This window comes from Myxocyprinus asiaticus, chromosome 4 (assembly GCF_019703515.2).
Source record: "Myxocyprinus asiaticus isolate MX2 ecotype Aquarium Trade chromosome 4, UBuf_Myxa_2, whole genome shotgun sequence".
In the NCBI taxonomy this organism is placed as follows: Eukaryota; Metazoa; Chordata; class Actinopteri; order Cypriniformes; family Catostomidae; genus Myxocyprinus; species Myxocyprinus asiaticus.
Genome location: NC_059347.1, coordinates 58,007,371 through 58,027,241, shown reverse-complemented (window position 1 = coordinate 58,027,241; position 19,871 = coordinate 58,007,371). Strand labels below are relative to the sequence as shown.

The window sequence follows — 19,871 nt, the reverse complement described above, 5'->3', positions numbered from 1 at the left end:
CAGGATATCTGCTAACAGATTCCCCAAGCTTCTTGCCAACTTTCCTTAAATGCCCAGACAGAATAAACATTGTGTACCAAATGGTATTATCCTTTGAACAATGAGAATTTGGGGGTGAATGGGTTCTTGACTTCCTGGGGTTTAACATTGTTAACATACAGGAGATCATTTTAATTGTAGGTCAAGGAGGGGGATAGACCTCCAGAATTATGCAGTATTTGGCAAAGACCTTAAAACTTTGTTACCATTAGTTTTATCAATATGGGAAAGAGACCACTATACCAGTCGCACAGAGACCTCTTAAATGATATCATACAAAAAACACATACAGTTGCATTCTTTGTTTTCATGGTATTTGTTATATTTTTACATATAAATCTTGTGTCTTTGTGTTGGTCCAGAGCTGTTGAAGGGGAGAAGGGGGACAGAGAAGGGGGGGCAGCAAGGTGATTTGCAATTTATCACACGTGGTGATATTCAGGTGTAGATTTCAGCTTTTGTGAGAGAGATTTATGATGTTGGTTCTCACAGAGCCTTTTAGGTGTAGACATTCCGGTGCCAGCCTTACACTAGTATGTCATCAAGGTGCATGATTTGACAAATTTGATCACCCATGGAAGCCTGCATAAGACGTTGGAAATGTCAAAGATCTATTGCAAACCCCAAAGGGCATCCTAGAATACTCAGAGATCCCAAATGGAGTCGTAAATGCAGTCTTATGCCTGTCTTGCTCGTGGACAGCAACCTGATGATATCCACTAGCTAAATCAATGGAAGAAAACAATTTTGCTCCATGTAGTGCATCAAAGCTTTCATCTATCCTAGGCAGAGAAAACATGTCTTGCTTGGTCTTTGAGATCAGCTGCCTGTAATTGACACAAAGCCTGAGACTGCCATCAGTTTTCCTAACTAGCACGATAGGTGAAGCATAAGAACTAGTGCTTTCTTGAATCACCTTTTTCTTAAGGAGCTTGGTGATATGTTCTCTGACTTCCCTATACTGAGTGGGTGGGATACGCATATAAGGCTGGGCCACCAGTACATAATCCACTCACATGAATCTCATATTGCACTTTGTCTGTAAAACCGAGGTCTTAATCCTCAAGAGCAAAAACATCAGAGTACTTCATCAACAAATCACTCAGCTCTGCCTGCTGTTCAGGAGTACCACCAATGTGTTGCTTGTTGAGAAACACTTTGGAGCTGTCCTCCAATAACTGGCTGTCTTTTGTGTTTACAATTATCTCTTCAATATCAGCAGAAATTCTCTGAAAATTCACCTCAAACGTCTAATTGGACTTCACACTCTCAACACAAGACAGAGTACTAAGTCTGGCTCTAGCCTGTAACCAGATATCTTCTGGAGAGAGATTCACAACCTGTACAGGAAACAACAGTTTATCTGAAGACACGAGAGAAGGAACAATAATAAGACCACCAGGTAAGATTGTGTTAGCTGGTTCTAACAGGAAGTCCCGTGAACCATCATGAAACACATTCAAAGCTCCCTTGACCATTACCATTGTAATTGATGAAGCAGGTGTACCATGTCTTTTCCAGCTACGTGGACTACGTTTCACTTCTCTAGACTGCCGGCACTCTGCATCTGCTAAAATGCCTCCCTGCAATCAGAATGCAACTCTCCACCTAGGGTAGTATCAAACTCTGCATGAGCCAGTTGTCTACATCTACTAATGATGTTCATGCCAATGAGGGCTGGTACAGCAGAAGAGTTTATTGAGTCTCTGACTACTAGAAAACCACACTTTGGTAGGGTAATACCCATTTTTTAAACCTCCAACTCAAGATAACCTAGGTAAGGTATGTCTAAACAGTTGGCAGCTGTAATCGTCAGCCAACCTATTGTGGACAGCATATCTTCATCCTCCCCAGACAGGTGTTCTCTGAAGAAACTCTCAGAAATAGTACTGACTTGGCTTCCTGTATCAAGTAAACGAGGCCATTACTCCACTAATCTTTAGATTAGCGACAGGACATTTTCCCACAGCATGCTTGAGTAGTCGGTCATGACAAGTATCAATATTGGACTGCCCTCGCACTGACGATGTAGCATTCTCTGTGACAATCTCTTTGTTCTTCTTCACGCACCTCTTAGCTATGTGCCATACACCATTACACTGGAAACGTATTGGCTGGCCATCATCTTTAAACCATGGCTGCATCTTGGGTTTACTATGAGCCATAGGTTCTGACTTGGTGCACTGCGAAGTGAATTCTTCGACAGCTTGTGGTAGCTCTCCTATAGCTTTTCCTTGTTCTGCTGCAATTTTTAAAACTTCTTCAAGAGTAGCAGAGTTTTTCGTAGATATACCAACAGCAGCGCACTGAGCTTCTGCTGTCTCAGACACAACACTTCTGTTGCTGACTAATTTTGTGACACAAGATTTAGGATCTTCTAGAGACCACAAACAGCTTCATCTCATACTTCAACTAGTGTTGACTGTGGCTTGTCTCTCACAAGCTTAAGAATGCGTCTATAATCCCCTCAATGGACTGATCTTGGATTGCCAAATTCACATTTGATATTGCATTTGATGATTGTTTCAGGATAGAACTCTGAATTTGAGACAAAGCATGAGAGTAAGCATGAACATCCTCACCTTCCATTTTTTTACCGATATAGAATGTTTTCAATAACTGAGACACACTGCAATTTTCTCAAAGCTTCTCTCAGGTACACATAGAGGTCCCATGGTTCATTTACCATCCGTAATCTGACCTCCTCCAAGGCTGCATCCTTTAAGAGGGAGAGTACGAGGTCTAACTGGTCCCCTGTGGTCTGATTTCTAACATGTAATACCCTGTCTACTTTGTCAGTGAACTCATCAACATGTCTCCCATCTTTTCTGAAATCACCACTTAATGGTTGGATGTGACACTTTCTTGGCACATATACATAAGACCTGGTTGGCTCTCTACTCAAATTGACAATAGCTGCCATGGTCTCATCATGCTTTCTGTTGAGTTCTTGAATAAGTCCCTGAACATCATGCATACTACCTGCAACATGTTCACCATCAGTGTTTTGTAATACTGGATTATCATCATCAGATTTTGACATATTGAAAAGTTAAAATTATCTCAGTTCAACTCAGTAAAAAACGGTGTCAGTTCACTTGTGGCCTAAACAAAAAGTCTCTTAAACAGTCCATAACTTTGAAACCAAAGGATATGTTGCCATATGTCTGTATACATGTAATATACTTCTTTTCTTGCTTGTAGATTGTCACTAGATAGGTGTCTCATCAAACAGTACCCCCGTGGCATCAGTGGAAATCAGGTGCCCTCTCTCGTCCAGCAGTCTCGTCACCTCACCATGTCACCTCTGGCTGACGCCTATTCAATGGACCACTGCACCACTGAAGACAGCCTCCACTCTGTGTCCCACAGGCACCTATCTTCACCTCTACCGTATTTAAAAATAAATTACCTATTGGCTCCCAACATTCAGATACCCCACTCCTAATACCAAAAATGTAGCCGGTGGGTTCAAAATAATCACCACAGTATACAAAAATATATTTTGGGGTTTTATTCTGATGGCTGGTTATTTAAAAAGGAAAAAACAGCGGTCGATGGGGCCGTATTATATAAAAAGATGAAAAAAGAATAAAGAAAATACAAAAAATGAAATAGAAAAATGGAATACGGAAATGAAATAAGGTACAGTGAAATACGGTAGAGGCCATTTCTCACAAGTGTGCACAGAACGTGGTCGAACTCCATACAAGCAATCCATATGCACCCCAAAGAACTCTCAAATGATGAAAGAAACTGGGAGCTCTCTTGCACATTTGTTTTCACATCTCTAACATGAGAGTGCTGGAAAGTGGGTGTCGCAAAACTCTTAAAGGGGCCATTTCCATTTTATGACTATAGAGTTACATTTCATGAATTTTCTCCACTTGGCTACATAATAATGGTGCATACATGTCATGTCGGAATTACCACAATTACGAGATTCTGACTTCCGTTGGAAACATTCATGTCTTTGTAGAACTCTATATTGCAAGTTGTAAACTCTGAATTCTATGAAATCACTTGACTGTTGTGAAATCACATGAAAAGAACATAAATGGCAGCGGCCTCAACAATTAAAGGTAGTTTACGTATGTTTCTGTTTCAAATGCCATTTTATTATATTACCCGTTGCACATTCTATGTTTTAAACATTTTGCAAGAACATATAGAGGTGTATTAATGAATTAACTTAGTGATTAAATATTTTTCTGTAATCAACAACAAAGTCACAGATTGATTGTCATTAATGATTTTGATTTAACAGTAATTTAACATTTTTTTTTTTTTTTTTTTTTGTAGCGGACTTGTTGGCTGCAACTCCTGACATGTCCACTGCCGCGGCGCTGTATCGCGGTCCAGTATACGCCCTCCATGACATCTCAGACAAAATCGCCATGACCAGCTCCCCTCTGCTGGATCCCCTTCCTCTCCCCAACCTCAAAATCAAAGTGTACAACAACTCTGGAGCGGTGACCCCTCAGGACGACATGACATCTGACCTCTCCGCCACCCTGTCCCCAAAAGTCACCCACTCTCTTCTGGACAGCGACCCCATGACCCTGCGCAACCAGATGCTGGCACGTACACGAGACCCCACGTGCACCGCACTGGGGTCGTTTAACTCGCTGGGAGGACATCTGATTATACCCAACTCAGGTAAGATCATACAATACACACATATGAATGGGTAATTCTTCAGTCACTTGTGACTACATGAAATCTTATAAAACCTTATGAAATCTACAAGAAAAATAAAAGTCTTTAAACTAAGTTTCATCTACTGTATGTTAAGATATTATTGCATGTCCTGCAATAAAGATCTAATCACGGCCTTGATCAAGCCTTAAGTGGATTTTGGTATGTATGATGGGAGGGCTGGGTAAAAATATACATTTTCAGATTGATTGTGATCTTCATTTGAGTGGTCCTGCTATTAATTCTTAAAAGCCCAAGATTGATCTTGATTTTTACTTTTTATGTTTTGGGTGTGTTGATTATCATGTCTGTTAAATAATTAGCAATTGAACTGCATAGTTTGGGCCCTGTTGTAATTTTTTAAATTTTTTTATTAATATGTTTTGGAATATACCAAGTTAAGTACACAGTATAATTTGCAGCTTTAGTTGAGAGAGAATTTCTTTCATATGTAAGCAAAATGGACATTATACTATAACTGAAATATACCCAAATGAATCAGAATCTAATTAAATCATATCAAAATCGGAATCAAATCAGATCGAGAGCTTGTAAATTAGAATCTAATCAAATCTGGAAATCTGTATCGATATGTATTGATACGATGGTAATGCTGTTTTTCAGTTTTTGGAGAAAGTTGGAGAAGCCTTGGCTTGGACTTGCAAACTCAATAAGTTAGTTGGCAGTCAGTTACTTAACTTTGAATTTATAAAAATATAAATAAATAGATTGTTTCTGATTCAAAATGATACCTAATAAACTTACTCTCAGGTCTTTATGGAAAATGAATAACAATTATGATCTTCATATATTCACTCTGCTACCCTGGCAAAGATGTGCTCCTCTGTTATGTTCCAAATATAACTCTGTTGTTCTCTAAAATACTTAATTGTTATTATTTTTTGTTATATTTGATATATGGGTCTATGACATGATGTTCATTTTTTGTCCAGATCTATTAAGTTCAAAGAAAACAATTACTTAAATATACCTCTACTATGATGAACATATTTTCCATTTTTTTACTATGGCATAAAGTCATGTAAAGGTCCGGAGACAATGAAAAAGAAATCACTTTAAAAGCTGAAATTCTTGAAAAAGGAAATGTTGAAGTTTGGAATAATCTTTCATTGCAATTATGCAATTATTATTTATTCAAAAAATAAGCAGTAAAAATATACAGTGTATATATATAGTTTTTTAAGATTAATAATATTTGAAAAACTTTTGTCCACCAAAGCAAATTCAGGTGGTGTTACCAACATGCAGGTAGACATGCTGTTATATTACCAAAAATAAATCAAGAAAAAAACAAATATGCAAAGATGACCCATTTAGACCCCCATGACTGTGTGTGAATGTATTTTAAATAAATTTTTTTTATTTGTATTTCTTTTTCTTTTTTTTAATGAAAAGTCACATTTTGTTCATGTCAAATGGAGCAACCCTAAGAAAACTTATTGATATTCATGACTCAAAAATGATATTTGTAAAAAATATATTTACCTTCCTTACTTTTTTAAATGAATAATTAAGGAATAATGCAAAGAAAATATTTAAATACCTTTTACTTGATGGTTACACCACTTTATATTTTTAAAGTCATAAATTTATTATACATGTGTTTTAATCTAGATTTTTAAAATATTCCTAATTTTTATCACCTCGGACGATCTTATTTGTCAGTGACCCATGAAACAAATTATAAACTGTACTCATTGGGTAAATACCAAATACATTAACAGATCCAAATTGTTTTTTCTTTTATTTATTTTTATTTTTTATATATATTTTTTAAGTTCTTTTTAAAAGTGAAAAGTAACATTCCCATGTTTTTAACATTTTTGATACAGTAGCAAATTAAAGTATGTGAACCCTTTGGAATTACCTTAATTTCTGCATTAATTATTCACAAAATGTGGTCTGATCTTTAGCAAAATCCTAATAATTAACAAACACAATCTACTTAAAGTAATGATAAACAAATCATTGCACTTGTTCTTGTCAATACTGAATATACCATTTCAACATTCAAGGTCTAGGGTTGGAAAAGTATGTGAACCTCTGGGCTAATGGCTTCTAAAAAAAGCTAACCGGAGGCACGTGTTTCAGTCATTGAGCTGAGATTGTAGGTGTGGACTGTAGAGGTGCCCTGACATTTAAAAACAGTACAGTCTGTGTACTAACAGAGTCTGAGCTTCTCAAGAAGCATGTGAACCATGCTTCTATTAAAACAAATGTGAGAGGATCTGACTTTTCAGAGGATCATGAAGCTGGAAAAGTCTCCAAAAACATTTCTAAAGACCTGAACGTTCACCAATCCACAGTACGACTGTCTACGAATGGAAGAAATTCTGTACTGTTGTTCTGTACTCACCCCATCAGCACAACATGCAGTGATGAAGTAAAAAAGAACCCAAGGGTAACAGCAAAAGATCTGCAGAAAACTCTACAAACTGTGAAAGTCTTTGTTCATATGCCCACTACAAGAAAAATTAGGGCCTAGACAGTTTGCAATAATTGATGGAACAATGAATTCAAAACTGTATCAAGAGATTTTACAGGAGAATGTCAGGATAGTGGTGCATCATCTGAAATTTAAAAGAGTTTGGTTGATGAAACAAGGCACTATCCCAAAACACACATGCAAATTAACAACAGAATGGTTAAAGAGGAAGGAATTCATGTTTTGGAATGGCCACGTCAAGAATCCAGACCTTAACCCAATTGAGATGTTGTGGCATGTCCTGAATGGTGCTGATCATGCAAGAAATACCAGAAATATTAATGAACTGAAATATATTTGTTGGGAGGAATGGTGTAAAATCCCTCCTCAGTGATATACAAGGCTGTTCAAGTGCTACAGGAAACATCTGGAGGTGGTTATTTCTGCCAAACAAGGTTCTACCAGTTATTTTATGCAAGGGTTCACATTCTATTTTCCAGCATGGACTGCGAAAAATTAAACAACATGGTCAATTAAGACATGAAAATTACAATTATTTGTGTATTATTGCTTAAAGCAGATAGTGTTTATTAATTGTCAGACCACATTTTGTGAATAAATAACATAGAAATGAAGGCAATTCCAAAGGGTTCACATTCTTTTCTTGCCGCTGTAAATGTATTAGAGGTGAATATAAAAGGTCTGGTAAGGTGAGAAGCCTCAAATCCAGATATCATGGTGTATTTACTATTTCTTCACTGTTAAAATAAGAATAAGTGATTTAAAGAGACATTAAAAAAGCTTTAAGTTATTAAAATGTATCTTATAATTTATCTAATCCTTACTAAAAACAAGCTTTTTTTTTCTTGTTTCTTTTACATCATCTTTGTGAACAGAAAAGTTTCCCTAATTGGAGAATCAACCGCATGCTTCCTGTATGCATGATTTATGATAGACAATCACACTCACTGAGTGTCGGGCTTTGTTCAAGATATTTATGGATTGCTCTGTGATGTAATTTACTGTATGATGATTAATTGTGTTGATGGCTCTACGTTAGTCTAATTAAGGCATATGGCTGTAATGGGTTCCAGTAAGATGTTGTGCAACGCAGAAGTGGAAATATCACATTTACAATCTCATTCATATAATGAAGATACGACAGTGATACATTAATTGTGAGGGTGACAGGATGGGCAGCAGATAGTCATCCACTTTATGAACAGCAGAAATGACAGATCTCTGCTGTCATTATGAATCATGTTAAATCATATAAAACGCTTCCTCCACCAACAGCCATCTGTTAGGACTGTGTTCTGATAGTATTACAAAATAATATGTCCATCCATCATATCTTTTTATTTATCTATCTGACTGGCGGTCCATCCATCCATCCATCCATCCATCCAAATCTTCTCTTTAAGGTCTGTATTTTATTTCAGGTGTGAGTTTGTTGGTTCCAGCAGGGGCGATTCCTCCGGGTCGCGTGTACGAGATGTTTGTGACCGTACAGAGGACAGAGAGCATGAGGTAAAAACGAGAAAACACATGACCTAATCACCCAGACACCACTTCGGTCTCCATGATTTTGACTGTAAAAATTACAATTTAAACAACTTTACAGCTCAAATAATACATGACTTTAACAGAATAATTAATGTAAGTGCTTTCATAAAATTATAAGCTTCACATTTCTGCCTGTAAACCCTCTAAAAAATTAGCCCATTCACTTCCATTGTAAGTGCCTCACTGTAACATCCATTATTGCTTTTTTTTTTTTAAAGAAAAGGAGGAAGGAGTCAAAATAAAATTTTGTAGCAATCAATATTATGCCACAAATGCTGTTGATTGAGCTTAACTTGTATTGAACCCAGAATAATCCTTGAAGCAATGAGAAATTTTTCCTGGCTTTCTCATGTTTTAGACCAATCAAAATAAAAACAATAAGGGCTCTTTAGAAATGGGAAAAATTGGGTTTTAAATTGGGTTTTAAATTGCTTTAAAAATATCACAACAAAGCAGTGGCGGATTTAGGCATGGGCGATATGGGCAGTTGCCCAGGGCAGCATCTTGCGTGGGGGTGGCACGAGGCACCCACACATACCCCCCCCCCCCACCACCCCCCGAAAGAAGGGAATCAGTTGATTATTGAGGACTAAATTTCCATTTTCATATTCAGAACCTTAGACATTACATGCTAAAAGGAATATGAAAAAGGACATTAATAAACAAGCAAAAATGGATAGTATACTGTTTCTTTCACTATTACAAATTGAATAATGATGTCAAGATGAAATCGTGTTTTTTACAGGATATATTCTATGAATAAACTTAAAGGATACCTCTTTAGTTTTATTTGCAACACAGTAATGATCTATAGTAACCAATCTTTTAAGTTAATGTGAAAATACATTACAAAATGCAATTCACACAAAACAATTACTTAAAGACATCTTTTCTGTGATGAGCATGTTTTCAGTTATTAATTTAAAAAATCATTTTGATATTTTTCTGGAGCTTAAAGTAAAAAAAAATGTCATGTTGAAATTCCTAAAAAAAAATAAATGTTGACATTGGTAATGCGGAATAATATTTTATTATAATGTCTTAAATGAAATCAGTGAAACAGTTTTGTTTTAAAATATTATAAATATTCAAAAAACTTCTGTCCACCAAATCAAAGTCATGTGGTGTAACCAGCATGCAGGTTGCCATTTTGCTGTAATTTGACCAAAAAATAAGACTATGTGTCAAGACTATGCGTGAGGTTTAAAAATTATATATATATATATTTGATATTTTGTATGAAAAAGCACATTTTGTTCAAGTCAAATGCATTAACCTTGAGAAAACTTATTTGTGACTCAAAAATGAATGATATTTGTATTAAAAAATATGTTTGAAATAATGATTAAGTTGTATAAATGTGGATTCAATGTGCATTGAAAGTATCTTAATACCTTTAACTTTTTTATTTCTTTATTTTTTGGAGAAAACGCTATAAATGTTTTTAAAAATGAATGAATTCAAAATGTACACAAAGATGACTTTTCCACGAACTTGACACATTTTTTAAACTAGATTTTTAAAAGATGTCTAATTATTGTTGCCTTGAAAAACCTTATTTGTCAATGGCCCATGAAGAAAGGAAGCATATTTACCCTCACAGATTGCAATGGTGCTCTGTTTAAGTATCCTGACCAGCCAGTCACAGCAACATTGGCTCAACCAATCACGTGAGTTTGGGGTTGGGACAATCTTTTTTTTTTTTTTTTTTTTTTTGACCAATGACAGGCAGAAAGAGTGTTCTGGAGAGCTGTTCAAAAACAATGATTATTTTTGCAACGCCCTTTGTTGACGTTAATCGCACGTTAGTACACACACTTTACCATTAAAAACTTTTATTGATATATTGTGATATGTAAATCTATGCTAAAGCAGTCTCTCTGTCTCTCTCAGGCCGGCGGTCAGTGACGGGGAGGCTGTGCTCAGTGAAGTGGTCAGCTGTGGTCCTGCAAGCGCTCTGTTGACGCGTCCCGTCATCCTCACTCTACACCACTGCACACACGCCCACTCTGACAACTGGCAAATCATTCTCAAGAGCCACACGCAGCACGACCAATGGGAGGTGAGGAATTTTAATACTGCCAAATAGGACTCCCAGTATTTGAATGAAACTATTACAGCAAGAAGAACCAGGTCAGGAGCTCTGGAGATGAGCATCTCCATTTCAATAAACTACTTATCCTGCAGAGACACAGAAAACATGACTGGAAAATAAATGTAACTATCAGTGAAGGCAGGCAGGCTAAATTGGCCCTGCTGTGCATGGCGGGCTTCTACAAATAGACAACACAAAATTCAATTATTGAAAGAGTGGAGCAGCAAGAGGGATGGGGCAAATTTATCTGCAGGAATCTGCTTCCTTTATCAGGGCTGGGATTCCTTCACATACACCATTTCACTGGATGTGTTAGTGCGTGTGTGGCTGGGCAAGTTTTATTCTTTGTGTGGACCAAATGTCTTAAAAAAAACTGCATTTTAACTATATTTGGGAGGGGAAATCTCACGAAACCTCTCAACAACATGGCAGAGCTCGTATTTCACACCAAAAAAAAAAAAAAAAGAGAATTTAATATACATTTATATTGATAGACCATTCAAATAGACCTACAGACCTTTTAAATGATATATAGTTTGTCAACAATAATAACATTGTTGGATGGTACAGTATGCAATAAATGTAAATGACCCTTGGGCGGAACATTGCACCTCAACAAAATAAATGTTATTACCGTAATGCAAAAATTATATATTATTCAAATTGTGAAGTATTTATACATAATTTTTGACTGGTTTAAGAGTTAACAACTGTGAAAAGCTCATCTTAATCTTGTATTTAGTCAAAAAGCTTTTGGATTCTCCCCAACAATAAGTATGTAAAGTTGTATTACATTTTATAGACATTTATATTCTGAAATAAAAATATTTTAGAATATCCATGATTCTGTATTTGTTTCGTACAGATACAATGTGGAAGTATTCCAATTATCAGCTTTTTTCACTCAAAATGAAGGGTTTATATCTACTATAAAAGAATAGTCCCACCATTGACATATAGGTGGTGCTCTTAGGTGAAGCTCTTTTATAGCTACTATAAAAGCTGGCAATGAACAAAAATTGCTGTGTACACCTTTCATTTCTGTCATACATATGCCTTCTTTCACTAATGTAATTGATGCATATATTCTGTGTCCAGGATGTTGTTGTAGTCGGAGAGGAGAAGTTCACAACTTCCTGCTATGTTCAGCTGGAGGACGAGGCATGTCACATCCTGACCGAAACTCTAGGATCTTATTGTCTGATTGGCCAGAGCATCTGTCCGTCAGCAGCTAAACGAATCAAACTGGCTGTTTTTGGACCTGTCGTTACATCAGGACTGGATTACCACATCAGAGTGTACTGCCTCGATGACACTCAGGACACTTTAAAGGTGCGTGTAAGCTCAATGAATCATTTAAGGTGCCATATTCTACACTTAAAGTCAATTTACAATGTCAGTCAAGTTTTCTTGCACCAACATGTATTTGTAATTTGGTTTTTCATGACCATTTTCAATCCTTTCTTTGACCTTGTAGAACAGGCTTTTTTTGCTACTGTACCTTTAAGACTTACCTACAGCTCTGGAAAAAACTGAAGAGACCACTGAAAAAATTATCAGTTTCTCTGGGTTTACTGTTTGTAGGTATGTGTTTGAGTAAAATGAACATTTTAGTTTTATTCTATAAAGTACTGACAACATTTCTCCCAAATTCCAAATAAAAATATTGTCATTTGGAGCATTTATTTGCAGAAAATGACAACTGGTCAAAATAACAAAAGATGCTGTGTTTTCAGACCTCGAATAATGCAAAGAAAACAAGTTCATATTTTTAAACAACACAAAACTAATGTTTTAACTTAGGAAGACTTCAGAAATCAATATTTGGTGGAATAACCCTGATTTTCAATCACAGCTTTCATGCATCTTGGCATGCTCTCTACCATTCTTTCACATTGCTGTCATTATGCCACTCCTGGAGCAAAAATTCAAGCAGCTCGGCTTTGTTTGATGGCTTGTGGTCATCCATCTTCCTCTTGATCACATTCCAGAGGTTTTCGATGGAGTTCAGGTCTGGAGATTGGGCTGGCCATGACAGAGTCTTGATCCGGTGCTCCTCCATCCACACCTTGATTGACATGGCTGTGTGTGGCATGGAGCATTTTCCTGTTGGGAAAACAATCCTCAGAGTTAGGGAACATTGTCAGAGCAGAAGGAAGCAAGTTTTCTTCCAGGATATCCTTGTACATGGCTTTATAAATGCGTCCTTCACAACATGAATCCGCCTGATTCCAGCTTTGCTGAAGCACCCCCAAATCATCACCGATCCTTCACCAAATTTCACAGTGGGTGTGAGACACTGTGGCTTGTAGGCCTCTCCAGGTCTCCGTCTAACCATTAGACAACCAGGTGGAGGATCGGTGATGATCTGGGAGTGCTTCAGCATATGAACTTGTTGTCTTTGCATTATTCAAGGTCTGAAAACACTGCATCTGTTTTTTTTATTTTTACCAGTTGTCATTTCTGCAAATAAATGCTCTAAATAACAATATTTTTATTTGGAATTTGGGAGAAATATTGTCAGTACTTTATAGAATAAAACTAAAATGTTCATTTTACTCAAACACATACCTATAAATAGTAAAATCCAGAGAAACTGATAATTTTGCAGTGGTCTCCATTTTTTCCAGAGCTGTATATTTAAATGTCCTCTGTTATGATTGGCATAGTTCACACTGTCGTTCATCAGAACGGGCCAAGTTGGTTTGTTTAGTAGATGTTGAAATAAAAATGTGGCCAATCATATGTTAATGAGCTTATGTTTGTGGTGTCAATACCATGACAATTTCCAAAAGAGCCATTTTTGTTCCTTTGTTTCAATAAATAGTCTGGCAGGAGTGTGGAGGGAGTTTGGGGTTTTGAATGTTAGTGTTTGTCTACATAGACCATGATCTCTTTTATTAAAAAAAAAAAAAGAAGAAGAAGAAAAATCCTGCTTTCTATGATATGAACCTCATTAAAATCCACAATGTAACTGACATTACAGATTGTGTGTGTGAACAGGAGGTTTTACAAATAGAAAAACAGATTGGTGGAAAGTTGCTGGATGAACCAAAGACTATGAACTTCAGTTCAAGCAACCACAACCTGAGACTCTCCATACATGACATACACACACAGTGGAAAAGCAAACAACTCACCAAATACCAGGTAATTCAAGGAAAGGAAATAAAAGGAAACAAAATTAAATGAATAAAGGAGGAAGGGAAACGAAAAGAAGGGAATGGAAAGGAAACAAAAGGAAAGGAAAAGGGAGCAAAAATAAAAGTGAAAGTAAGGGAAAGGAAATGGAAAGGAAGCGAAAAGGAATGGGAAGTTAGTGGAAATTAAACAAAAGGGAAAGGAAAATGAAGGAATGGAAAGGGATTTAAATGAAATGAAGGGAAAGGAAAGGAAAAGCAAAGGAAGGAAATGAAATGGAAAGGAGGGAAAGGGAAATGAAGGAATGGTATGGGAATTAATTGAAACTAAAGGGAAAGGAAAAGCAAAAGAAGAAAACAAAAGGGAAAGGTGAAGTAAAAGGAAAGGAAACAAAAGGGAAAGAAAAGAAATTTGAAGAAAGAAAAACGAAAGTTCAAAGAAAAGCAAAAGGAAGGGAAAGTAAAAAGAAGGAAATAAAAGTAAATTAAATGAAAGGAAACGTAACGAAAAGGAAAAGGAAGGGAAGGAGATGAATGAAAAAAGGAAAGGAGAAAGGAAGGGAATGAAAGGAAAGGGGGTTAAATGAATTGTAAAACATGTTATACAAATAAAATCTAATTTGATTGAATTATATATACAAGCTTTAAGTGCAGTGTTAGAACAAAGAGTTATCTCCTGAAGCTCTCTTTCTGTGTCTGTGTACAGGAGCTGTCATTCTTTCAGATGTGGAGTGGTTCTGTGAGGAGGCTGCACTGCTCATTCACACTGGAGCGTCAGAGTTTGAGAGTGTGTGAGCTGTGCTGTAAGCTGTGTGTGAGACAGGTGGAGGGAGAAGGTCAGATCTTCCAGCTCTACACCACCCTGACTGAGGTAACTCACCCTCTCACGCCCTCTGCTGTTCCGCCCGTAACGATGTGACTATTTTAGACCATTGATCTTTGCACAGAGTGAAAACACACACACGTCCGTAAATGCTGTCATCCCGTGACATGAATTCCCTCTCACTATCTATCTCATTCATCCTGCCTCACCGTTTACAGCCTGCATTGGAAAGCTACCTTCTAAAGATGCTTACAGAAATGAATCCTCAGTGACTGATTTATTCATCCTACATAGGCAGCAACTGCATCATTACGCTACTCACTGTTTGAAATAGCGTTCGAGTTGGGAGCACACCACTGATGCCTTAAAATGCTGTTTAGGAAGTAGGCTAACTAGAGTTTGGAACGGAGCCATCCTCTCTGTCAGCAGTATCTAGTTCCTCTGCACTCTTTCTTCCATCACTTCCAATCTCTTTCAGTCTCAGGAGAAGAGGCTGTTTTCTCTTTAATCTATCTAACAGGAGTGTGAGAAGTGTTCTCAGCTGCTCTTAACACCCTCACTGCCTGTCTAATACATCACAAAGGCTTTTCATGTAGCTCTCCTCTGCTGTAATCAGTGTCTCTAATAAAGAACAGCACAGATTCATTATCATTAAAGATGGATGCACTGCGATAAATTGAGTCTTTCTGGGATACAGAGCGCTTGTATATGTGTCTGACTGGTGAATGGACTCTTCAGGGCTTGTTTTAAATGCACTGCTGCAAAAAACATAATGGAATGAGTCGATGTGTTGACCAGAGAAAAAGTTGCTTGTTTTGTTTCCACAATGACTCTGCTATCCTCAGACCTTGTTTCGGCAAATCCCGTAACAGAGTATTAGTGGTATTTATAAAAAATAATAATAAAAGGTATTGAATTTCAGAAGAAATATTTCATTCACAAACCACACAAAACCAGTGATTTCTTTCTCCAAAGCGCATTTTCCTGTGGATTGTATGATATCATACAATATATACTGTATATCAGCATTATATGAGCCCTTCGGCAACCCTGCTTTCTAGATCTCGCATCGGCCATTAAAAAAAACACATTGGTTGATCACTTAATTCCACCGACATTTATACATACACCACCAAAACATTGCTTGTTTCGTTTATATCGTTTCAGAGGACTCTGCCATGCCTTCCAAGCTGTCCTCATTTTAGAGAATTAGATTTAGACCAATTTTAGATTTCATTGTATTTTTTGTGAGCAATTGTCTTTGAAAATATATACCTGGATATTCCACTGTATTCTCAGAATTATATCAGATTCTTAAACATCATACACCGATCAGCCACAACATTAAAACCACCTGCCTAATATCGTGTAGGTCCCGCTTGTGCCACCAAAACAGCTCTGACCCGTCAAGGCATGGACTCCACAAGACCTGTGAAGGTGTCCTGTGGTATTTGGCAGATCCTTTAAGTCCTGTAAGTTGTGAAGTGTGGCCTCCATGGATCGGACTTGTTGGTCCAGCACATCCCATAGATCAGGGCTCTTCAACTACTTTCTTGCTTTTGCCAAATTTTTTTCCGTATTTATCTTAGCTAACACATTCATTGCAAGTAACATGTTACTTAAAAAACACCCTTAATACTGTGCATATATTCATATTAAAATTTACAAATGATTAAAACTGAGGAGAAACATTCTGACCTGCTAAAGCCCTCTCACAATATCAACCCACATATGAAAACAATGGTCATATACAAATTTCGTGTTTACTTAAGAAGATTTTCTTTTTGGAAATAAGAGATAAAATGTCTGTTCTTCCATTTTCTCTATAAAGTATCATCCTATGCAGTGAGGAAAAAAATATTCCTGCAAATATTGTGAAGTTGCACACAATAGCCAGTGTAGGAGCCAGATTTTTGTGTAGGTAATCACTGGCAAAAGAACAAACTGTGTTGATGCTGTTCGTGATTGAGAGGGCTGACTCACAGCTCTATATACAATCAAAGATTATCAGGATATTTGCAGGTTCAGTTTCACTTTATAATTTTTTTCCCAAGCCCTACAGACCTTGAACAGATATGACTCAATTGTTTGACACTTCAAGAATAGAGAATAAAAGCAAACTTTCAGTGCATTTTCTTTGAACGTTCAGTTTACATAATCAATTGCTTTTGTTGCCTAATGTGCATATGTGCTGACAACATTTCTATAACAACTGCGGTAACTTTTTACATCTGTAGATTTGACCGCACTCCACACAACTAAGCAATTTATATAAATACATTTGATTGAAAAAGACGCTTTTTTAAAATGTATTTGTATTTTATTTTATGTGGCTTGCTGTGCATGACACCGCGGAGACTCATAGCATGTGGAGGCTCATGCTACTCTCCGCGATCCATGCACAACTTACCACGTGCCCCACTGAGAGCGAGAACCACTAATCGCGACCACGAGGAGGTTAATCCATGCGACTCTACCCTCCCTAGCAACCGGGCCAATTTGGTTGCTTAGGAGACCTGGCTGGAGTCACTCAGCACACCCTGGATTCGAACTCGTGACTCCAGGGGTGGTAGCATCAATACTCGCTGAGCTACCCAGGCCCCCTCTGCCAATGAGTGTTGTTAAACTCACTGCTGATTGCTGAGGCCTATGCACGCTGAGTTTTGGCAATTTGATCAATTTGAAAAAAATCAGTCGGAGGGCCAGAAAAAGGTGACTAGTGTTCCGGATTTGGCCCATGGGCCGCCATTTGACTAGCCCTGCCATAGATACTCAATCGGATTGTGATCTGGGAAATTTGGAGGCTAAGTCAACACTTTGAACACTTTGTCATGCTCCTCAAACCATTCCTGAACAATTTTTGCAGTGTGGCAGGGCACATTATCCTGCTGAAAGAGGCCACTGCCATCAAAGAATACTGTTGCCATGAAGGGGCGTACATGGTCTGCAACAATCTTTAGGTAGATGGTACATGTCAAAGTAACATCCACATGAATGCCAGGACCCAAGGTTTCCCAGAGAACATTGCCCAAAGCATCACACTGCCTCCGCCAGCCTGCCTTCTTCCCATAGTGCATCCTGCTGCCATCTCTTCCTCAGGTAAATGATGCGCACACACCCGATCATCCACATGATCCAAAAGAAAACATGATTCATCAGACCAGGCCACCTTCTTCCATTGCTCCATGGTCCAGTTCTGATGCTCACATGCCCATTGTAGGCACTTTCGGAGGTGGACAGGGGTCAGCATGGGCACTCTGACTGTTCTGTGGCTACGCAGCCCCATACACAGCAAGCTGTGATGCACTGTGTGTTCTGACACCTTTCTATCATGGCCAGCATTACGTTTTTTGAGAAGTAGCTTTTCTGTGGGATCGGACCAGACAGGCTATCCTTCGCACCCCACATGCATCAATGATCCTTGGGTGCCCATGACCCAGTCGCCGGTTCATCGGTTGTCCTTCCTTGGACCACTTTTGGTAGGTACTAACCACTGCATACCGGGAACACCCCACATGACCTGCCGTTTTGGAGATACTCTGACCCAGTCATCTAGCCATCACAATTTGGCCCTTGTCAAAGTCACTCAGATCCTTACGCTTGCCCATTTTTCCTGCTTCCAACACATGAAATTCAAGAGCTGACTGTTCACTTGCTGCCTAATATATCCCACCCCTTGACAGGTGCCATTGGAATGAGATAATAAATGTTATTCACTTCACCTGTCAGTGGTTTTAATGTTGTGGCTGATCAGTGTATATGAAAAAGCAACTAACATGTCAGTCAGATGGTCTTTTTTACTTGACAAAGTAGATGATTCTTGGCCAAAAAAAGCTACGAATGGACCAGACATTATGCTGATAGTCAGAAGTCTGCCTCGGCAAGAATACTCGTTTTCTCTCACTCCAGTCTTCACATCCTCCATTTTTCTTTTATACATGTACAAAAATTCAAACAGACATATATTTGGTGCTGTTTCTTTTTCATGAACAATCTCATCTCCACACATACTTGCAGATAATTGCACTTTCAGCTTGGATTTTAAATGCATTTGAAAAGTCAGACGATAATGTTTCCAAGAAGCCAAGTGGTGAAACACCCTTCATTTAGTGAGAACATTTATAAATATCATAAGAGTTGTACTTGTGTATATGGTTGAGTGACAATAAAGAGATTTGATTTTATTTGACTTGAGAGTAGCCGAATGCCATGTGGTGATGACAGGTGATTCAATGAGAGAATTTGTGGCTCAGGTCAGTATAAAGAGCATCAAGCCTTTAAAATAAATAATAATAATAATAATAATAATAATAAACATTCAGTTACAGTAAGACATGTATGTTATTGGTCAGATCAGCACTGTGTTAATTGGTTTGTTTATGACTGAGATTAATCTATTAATTAGAAGACATAAGTCTCAATGAGAGTTAGCAAACACACACAAAATCTTATCTCGAGTCTTCTCTAGAAAATGTATATGTGTGTACTGCAGGACGTTCAGAGCATTGACACATCCCTGATGGATCCAGGCAGCAGTATCACTGTGTTGACGGGTCCGAATGCATTCAGAATACCGCTCAGCGTCAGAACAAAACTCTGCAGCAGTCTGGACGCACCACATACACGTGGCAATGACTGGAGATTACTGGCACACAAACTCAACCTGGACAGGTGACACTCAATCACACACACACAAACAAACACTGCATTCACATACAGACTGGACCATTAATTATATTCACAATAAATTATTTTATAAATGACTTGCCATACATAGTGTACCGGACAATTTCATGAAAATTGTCCAGTCAAAAAAATTAAAAGATTTTTTTTTTTTTTAATCAAATGAAAACCTTTTCTAAAAGTGCTGATATTAACAGCTTATCGTGAGTGTTTTTTATTTTATTAAATTAAAATGTTTTGATTTCAGTTGAAGCTTGCAAAATTCTATCTTGATTGAAGTATTAGTGTGAATACTAGTTGTAAAAGTTTGGCAACACGTATCAAAGTAACTAGAATAACTCTATTAGAACAGTGTAGATTTACTATAGGACCATTGACTAA

General features: G+C 37.5%; 2 protein-coding genes across 4 annotated transcripts in view; both read left to right on the top strand.

Annotated features, from left to right (window-relative positions):
* Positions 1-19,871, top strand: part of LOC127440017 (NAD-dependent malic enzyme, mitochondrial-like) — a 714,514-nt gene that overhangs the window by 407,582 nt on the left and 287,061 nt on the right. The window lies entirely within an intron of this gene.
* Positions 1-19,871, top strand: part of LOC127440002 (netrin receptor UNC5C-like) — a 232,031-nt gene that overhangs the window by 201,554 nt on the left and 10,606 nt on the right. Inside the window, exons 9-15 of the mRNA XM_051696358.1 lie at positions 4,342-4,698; positions 8,626-8,713; positions 10,643-10,811; positions 11,943-12,176; positions 13,848-13,994; positions 14,691-14,855; positions 19,300-19,478. Coding sequence (XP_051552318.1) covers positions 4,342-4,698; positions 8,626-8,713; positions 10,643-10,811; positions 11,943-12,176; positions 13,848-13,994; positions 14,691-14,855; positions 19,300-19,478 — 1,339 coding nt within the window. The remainder of the gene's footprint in view (positions 1-4,341; positions 4,699-8,625; positions 8,714-10,642; positions 10,812-11,942; positions 12,177-13,847; positions 13,995-14,690; positions 14,856-19,299; positions 19,479-19,871) is intronic.